The 7,641-nt window shown below is 56.0% G+C and overlaps 1 protein-coding gene across 1 annotated transcript in view; it reads left to right on the top strand.

The window, feature by feature from the left end:
* btbd11b (BTB (POZ) domain containing 11b) overlaps positions 1-7,641 on the top strand; it is a 50,725-nt gene that overhangs the window by 29,697 nt on the left and 13,387 nt on the right. The window contains exons 2-3 of the mRNA XM_067234537.1: positions 573-719; positions 4,755-4,959. Coding sequence (XP_067090638.1) covers positions 573-719; positions 4,755-4,959 — 352 coding nt within the window. The remainder of the gene's footprint in view (positions 1-572; positions 720-4,754; positions 4,960-7,641) is intronic.

Raw genomic sequence — 7,641 nt, 5'->3', positions numbered from 1 at the left:
GAGCAGGCCAGCTGATCATCTGTTATTAGCGTGAGTGGGACCTTCTATCTGGAGGCTGTGAGTCACTACCTTTGGCTCAGCGCAAAGAGCCGGAAGATCAAGAGGTCACACATTCAAATCCTCCCTGTTCTGTGTGTCTCTTTGGATAAGACTGTTGAATGACTACATTATTATTATCATTAATGAGACTTGTGAAATGGGGTGGAAGGATTTGCTCGTCTCTCATCTTGAACTGGCTCATGTAAACAGTAACACAGTTACACAGTCTGTGATCGACTGAGCCTGGCCTGGCTTGTTCCCTGTACTGCTGGCAGAGACAGAAACCCGACACAGGACAACACCGTCCTCTTCACTTGGCCAAGATGGCTTCTGCCCTGCACATGTGTCACTGTACAGACTGCAGGGAACTCTGGTTGACTTTCAGCCATCAAAAACACAGTGGTGATGATTTTCGTAAGACATTCCGTGATTACTAACAGTCTGCTTCTCTCCCCCTCCCCCCCCCCCCCCCCCCCCACATCACTTTTTCCCCTGCGCCACTCTCCCCCCCCCCCCCCCCCTCCCTCCTCCAGGAGTGCTGAGCCTACCAGAGAGCCTGACCCTTCACAGAGACCAGCGTCCAGGCAGCAGTTCAGAGGGACACGCCTACAGCCAATCAGAGCTGCGCTCTGTAGAACAGTGTCTGCTGACCACACGAGTGGGAAGCATCTCCGAACTGAGTGAGTCATCTGTACATGTGTGTGTGTGTGTGTGAGTGTCTGTTCGAGGTCTGTATGAGTGTGTGTCTCTCTCTCCCTCTCTCTCTCTCTCTCTTCCTAACACGTCATGATCCTCTCTTGTCATGAGCGTTGACAGGCTATTGTATCCCGCCTGCTGGTCTGTGATGTCATCAGTGTGTCAACAGTCATCACCAGAACACACACTGCTCCAGTGATTAACACGCTTTATTAGTTGTCACTGGGTCATCTTTCCCAGACACAGGGGGGATTACAGCAAAACACCCTCCTCTGTGGTCACTCTGAGGGCCTGGGAGGGGTCATGCAAAGTTCAATCTGGAAAGATGAATAATCGAGAAAAGCCAACGTGTCTAGATTATCTGAGTCGGTGAAGTGTAGAAGTAAAGCACAGAGAGGAAGGAAGAGAGAGGAAGGAAGAGAGAGGAAGATGAAGAGAGAGAGAGGAGAGAGAGAGAGAGAGGGAGGGAGAGAGAGGGGGAGGGAGAGAGAGAGGGAGAGAGAGAGGGAGGGAGAGAGGGAGAGAGGGAGGGAGGGAGACAGGGAGAGAGACAGAGGGGGGGGAAGGAGGAGAGAAAGAGAGGCAGATGGAGAGAGAGGCAGATTGTGACAGCCTGGCTAAGGAGGACAAACAGAGAGAGAGAGACATACAGACATGCTGCAGACAGAAGGACCAGATCATGTTACTAACTGGAGCCGTCCCCCTCCCCAGCACAGACCGTTACTTCGCCCAGGTGGAGCCGTCCCCCCTCCCCAGCACAGACCGTTACTTCCCCAGGTGGAGCCGTCCCCCTCCCCAGCACAGACCGTTACTTCCCCAGGTGGAGCCGTCCCCCTCCCCAGCACAGACCGTTACTTCCCCAGGTGGAGCCGTCCCCTCCCCAGCACAGACCGTTACTTCCCCAGGTGCAGCCGTCCCCCTCCCAGCACAGACCGTTACTTCCCCAGGTGCAGCCGTCCCCCTCCCCAGCACAGACCGTTACTTCCCCAGGTGGAGCCGTCCCCCTCCCCAGCACAGACCGTTACTTCCCCAGGTGGAGCCGTCCCCCCTCCCCAGCACAGACCGTTACTTCCCCCAGGTGGAGCCGTCCCCCTCCCCAGCACAGACCGTTACTTCCCCAGGTGGAGCCGTCCCCCTCCCCAGCACAGACCGTTACTTCCCCAGGTGCAGCCGTCCCCCTCCCCAGCACAGACCGTTACTTCCCCAGGTGCAGCCGTCCCCCTCCCCAGCACAGACCGTTACTTCCCCAGGTGGAGCCGTCCCCCTCCCCAGCACAGACCGTTACTTCCCCAGGTGGAGCCGTCCCCCCTCCCCAGCACAGACCGTTACTTCCCCAGGTGGAGCCGTCCCCCTCCCCAGCACAGACCGTTACTTCCCCAGGTGGAGCCGTCCCCCTCCCCAGCACAGACCGTTACTTCCCCAGGTGGAGCCGTCCCCCTCCCCAGCACAGACCGTTACTTCCCCAGGTGGAGCCGTCCCCCTCCCCAGCACAGACCGTTACTTCCCCCAGTGGAGCCATCCCCCTCCCCAGCACAGACCGTTACTTCCCAGGTGGAGCCGTCCCCCTCCCCAGCACAGACCGTTACTTCCCCAGGTGGAGCCGTCCCCCTCCCCAGCACAGACCGTTACTTCCCCAGGTGGAGCATCTCAAAAGGCATGCGGCCTCTCGCTCATAAACCTTCAGATTTCACTCTTTGTTTGTTTTGTCTCACTGCTTGCCAGTTAAATGGCAGATTAGCATATTTGAAATGGCATTCTCTGAACCAGGGCCAGCTCTGAGGATCCAGCCAGGCCTGCATCCCTGGAGAGGCCATGTGAGGAGATCATTGATCATGTTATTCTGCACATCAGGCTGAAATGCATTTGATTTCTTTTCTTGGACGTGTCAATGGCAGAGCACCCTATACTGAGAACAGCAGCTCCCCCCATCTCTCCCTCCCTCTCTCCATCCCTCTCTCCATCCCTCTCCCATCCCTGTCTCCATCCATCTCTCCATCCCTCTCTCCATCCATCTCTCCATCCCTCTCTCCCTCCCTCTCTCCATCCATCTCTCCATCCATCTCCATCCATCTGTCCCTCCATCTCTCCATCCCTCTCTCCATCCATCTGTCCCTCCATCTCTCCATCCATCTCTCCATCCCTCTCTCCATCCATCTGTCCCTCCATCTCTCCATCCATCTCTCCATCCATCTGTCCCTCCATCTCTCCATCCATCTCTCCATCCATCTGTCCCTCCCTCTCTCCCTCCATCTCTCCATCCATCTCTCCATCCCTTTCTCCATCCATCTGTCTCTCCCTCCATCCATCTGTCCCTCCCTCTCTCCCCTCCGTCTCTCCATCCATCTGTCCCTCTGTCTGTTTCCAGACTGCATGTGACCCTCACAAAACATCTGCAAGGAAAGCAAATCAGGAGAAACCATCCTGACACCGCCTAGCTAAGCTCTGATTGGTTGGTTTCCACGTAGAGGCCAGGCTGCAGTGTTGATGTTATATAATTACTGCAAACAGCCTATTGATTGTTCAGAAAACAATTGGGAAACTAAAAGGGTCAGATTGATGTAATTAGCAGCAGCTTAGTAGCAGCTTGGTGGGCTGCTTCAGTGTGATTGTCAGGGCTGAGGACTGCCAGGCCCAGGTCACTGCACAACCACCCCTCAGAGCAAGGGGGAACAGAGAAGACACCTGTTAAAGAGTGTGTTCAACAGAGAAGAGCCCTCGCAGTGCCAACTCTCCAGTAAATCTAAACCAAATTGATAAATAAACAAAGTTGTGTTCCTGGTGAGCAGAGGCTGAACCCTCAGAGCCAGCCCTCTCTGCCCCCCCAGCCCTCCCAGCCCTCTCTGCCCCCCCAGCCCTCCCAGCCCTCTCTGCCCCCCCAGCCCTCCCAGCCCTCCCAGCCCTCGCCTGTCTCCCTGCCCTCACCTGTCTCCCTGCCCTCACCTGTCTCCCTGCCCTCGCCTGTCTCCTTGCCCTCGTCTGTCTCCCTGCCCTCCCAGCCCTCCCTGCCCTCACCTGTCTCCCTGCCCTCGTCTGTCTCCCTGCCCTCATCTGTCTCCCTGCCCTCGCCTGTCTCCCTGCCCTCGCCTGTCTCCCTGCGGTCCCCTGTCTCCCTGCGGTCCCCTGTCTCCTGTCTCTGGTCCTGCAGACGATAGGGCCCTGGTGGGATGAGATATTGATTAGCAGCTTGAATCTCTTAATGAAAAGACTATTGATGTTCTCCTTTCTCTTTGAAGCACTCTCCCCCTCCTTACCTCCTCTCTCCTGCCTTCCCCTTCAGCCTCAAAGGATCCAGAAAGGGCCAGAAAGGTCGTACCACTGAGGGAGAGGGAGAGAGACTTCGCTCAGGATACGATAGAAGTGTTTCTGTCACGGCTGGTTCTCACTGCAGCTGTTTGGTCCATGTGTCCCTGAGAACACAGACACTCACAATCACAACTCAGATCCTGAGTCATCCATTAAAAATGCAACATGTTGTCTAGTCAAGAGTGGGAGAGTCAAGAGAATATTCCTGTTTCATAAGCAGGAGTTCCTCTTCAGACAGATTCAGAGTGCTGATATAGAGTGGGAGGAAACAGCAGAGAGAGAGAGGTGTGGGCTCATGAACATGCATGATTCCTCGAGACGAGGCGCTGTGCTGTGTGTTGCTGTGGGGCACCCCCAGGGGGGGGGGGGGGGGGGGGGGGTGCAGTGATGAACCCTGGCTGTCTGGCCTGTTAGTCCTGCACGGCCTGCAGAGCTGCAGATGTGCTGTGACACGCAGGGGTGTGGGGGCTGGTGAGGACAGAGAGAGAGGCCAAGCTGTCATCTGCTTTACCAACATGTCCCCTTCCTCTCTCTCCTCTGTGTGTGCGCGTGTCTGTGTGTGGGTGCTTGTGTATGTATATATGTATGTTTGTGTGTGTTTGTGTGTATGCATGGTTGTGTGTGTGTGTATGTATGTATATATGTGTGTGTATGCATGTGTGTGTGTACGTATATATGTGTATGTGTGTGTGTGTGTATGTGTGTGTGTCATGCAGGTGACCTGGTGTCGAGGGCCATGCACCACCTCCAGCCCCTGCAGGTAAAGGTGCACAGCACCAGCACTCCTCACCACCAGGGGAGCTGTGGGGTGCACTGGGACCCCGAGGCGCTCTACACCCTCTGCTACTTCATGCACTGCCCCCACATGGAGTGGGAGAACCCCAACGTGGAACCTTCCAAGGTCACCCTGCAGACGGAGAGGTGAGAACCTCCTGATCCCGGGTTAGTCCGTCCAGCAGACTGTTAGATCAGGCTTGAATCTAACGGCCTCAGTCATTCCTAGAGGAAGCACTCACCACACTGCCCAGCCCCCTGCTGGTACTCTGGGGGGGGGGGGGGGGGGGTCATAGAGAGGCTTGTGATTGGTTGCTGTGGGTCTGTAGACAGCAGAGAGTGGGGCCCGAGGGTGGGGCTGTTGGAAGGGACACTCACATGGTGTCAGTGACGGCAGTGGTTCGATGGCAGCTGTTTTGTTGATGTATGGGGGGCCTTGTTTAAAAAGGTTACGTAACGTTTCCATAGTGTCGATTAAAAACTCTGGCTCCAACCAGGGCACACACACACCTCCCTGACACACACACACACCTCCCTCTCCTCTCCATCTCCCTGGTACACACACACACCTCCCTCTCCTCTCCATCTCCCAGGTACACACACACCTCCCTCTCCTCTCCATCTCCGTGGTACACACAAACAAACTAAATGTTTTGACAAATTAGCTGTCCACGTGTATTTGCAATTTGTGCTTTTTAGGATACGATAGAGCGGTAGAAGAGAGTGGTAAAGAGAGGTAGAAGAGAGTGACAGAGAGAGAGAGAGAGAAAGAGAGAGGGAGAGGGAGAGATTGAAAGAGAGAGGGAGAAGGAGAGAGAGAGATGGAGAGAGGTATAGAGAGGGAGAGAGAGAGAGAGAGAGGTAGAGGTAGAGAGAGAGAGAGAGAGGTAGAGGTAGAGAGAGGGAGAGAGAGAGAGAGAGAGAGGTAGAGAGAGGGAGAGAGGGAGAGAGAGGTAGAGAGAGAGGTAGAGAGAGGTAGACAGAGGTAGAGAGAGAGGTAGAGAGAGGGAGAGAGAGGTAGAGAGAGAGGTAGAGAGAGAGGTAGAGAGAGGGAGAGAGAGGTAGAGAGAGGTAGAGAGAGGTAGAGAGAGAGGTAGAGAGAGGGAGAGAGAGGTAGAGAGAGAGGTAGAGAGAGGTAGAGAGAGGGAGAGAGAGGGAGAGAGAGGTAGAGAGAGGGAGAGAGAGGGAGAGAGAGGTAGAGAGAGGGAGAGAGAGGTAGAGAGAGTGAGAGAGAGGTAGAGAGAGGGAGAGAGAGGTAGAGAGAGGTAGAGAGAGGTAGAGAGAGGTAGAGAGAGGTAGAGAGAGGGAGAGAGAGAGGTAGAGAGAGGTAGAGAGAGGGAGAGAGAGGGACTAACAGTGCGTCTGACAGGCGATGCTGAGCAGCTTTCCGGCCCTGAGGGCCTCCAGGTTTTATTACCTGTCATGGAGAAAGAGAGGAAGCTCACAGCTGCTGTTCCCCCAAGGTCTCTCGCCCTCTTACATCTGCAGCTCTGAGCACTGTAAGGAAAGCTGCCCCACTGAACAGATCTGAACCCAGCCTGTCCCCTGTCTCTCTGCTCTCAGCCCCTGAACCCAGCCTGTCCCCTGTCTCTCTGCTCTCAGTCCCTGAACCCAGCCTGTCCCCTGTCTCTCTGCTCTCAGCCCCTGAACCCAGCCTGTCCCCTGTCTCTCTGCTCTCAGCCCCTGAACCCAGCCTGTCCCCTGTCTCTCTGCTCTCAGCCCCTGAACATTATATTATATTTATTATATTTATATTATATTATATTTATATTTATATATTTAGTCATTTAGCAGACGCTCTTATCCAGAGCGACTTACAGTAAGTACTGGGACATTCCCCCGAGGCAAGTAGGGTGAAGTGCCTTGCCCAAGGACACAACGTCATTGGCCTGGCGGTGAATCAAACCGGCAACCTTCGGATTACTAGACCGATTCCCTCACCGCTCAGCCACCTGACTCCCGAACCCACCTGAACCCAGCCTGTCCCCTGTCTCTCTGCTCTCAGTCCCTGAACCCAGCCTGTCCCCTGTCTCTCTGCTCTCAGTCCCTGAACCCAGCCTGTCCCCTGTCTCTCTGCTCTCAGCCCCTGAACCCAGCCTGTCACCTGTCTCTCTGCTCTCAGCCCCTGAACCCAGCCTGTCCCCTGTCTCTCTGCTCTCAGTCCCTGAACCCAGCCTGTCCCCTGTCTCTCTGCTCTCAGCCCCTGAACCCAGCCTGTCCCCTGTCTCTCTGCTCTCAGCCCCTGAACCCAGCCTGTCCCCTGTCTCTCTGCTCTCAGCCCCTGAACCCAGCCTGTCCCCTGTCTCTCTGCTCTCAGCCCCTGAACCCAGCCTGTCCCCTGTCTCTCTGCTCTCAGTCCCTGAACCCAGCCTGTCCCCTGTCTCTCTGCTCTCAGCCCCTGAACCCAGCCTGTCCCCTGTCTCTCTGCTCTCAGCCCCTGAACCCAGCCTGTCCCCTGTCTCTCTGCTCTCAGCCCCTGAACCCAGCCTGTCCCCTGTCTCTCTGCTCTCAGCCCCTGAACCCAGCCTGTCCCCTGTCTCTCTGCTCTCAGCCCCTGAACCCAGCCTGTCCCCTGTCTCTCTGCTCTCAGCCCCTGAACCCAGCCTGTCACCTGTCTCTCTGCTCTCAGCCCCTGAACCCAGCCTGTCCCCTGTCTCTCTGCTCTCAGCCCCTGAACCCAGCCTGTCACCTGTCTCTCTGCTCTCAGCCCCTGAACCCAGCCTGTCACCTGTCTCTCTGCTCTCAGCCCCTGAACCCAGCCTGTCACCTGTCTCTCTGCTCTCAGCCCCTGAACCCAGCCTGTCCCCTGTCTCTCTGCTCTCAGCCCCT

Source organism: Osmerus mordax, chromosome 4, assembly GCF_038355195.1.
Source record: "Osmerus mordax isolate fOsmMor3 chromosome 4, fOsmMor3.pri, whole genome shotgun sequence".
In the NCBI taxonomy this organism is placed as follows: Eukaryota; Metazoa; Chordata; class Actinopteri; order Osmeriformes; family Osmeridae; genus Osmerus; species Osmerus mordax.
This window is presented reverse-complemented; position numbering and strand designations above follow the sequence as displayed.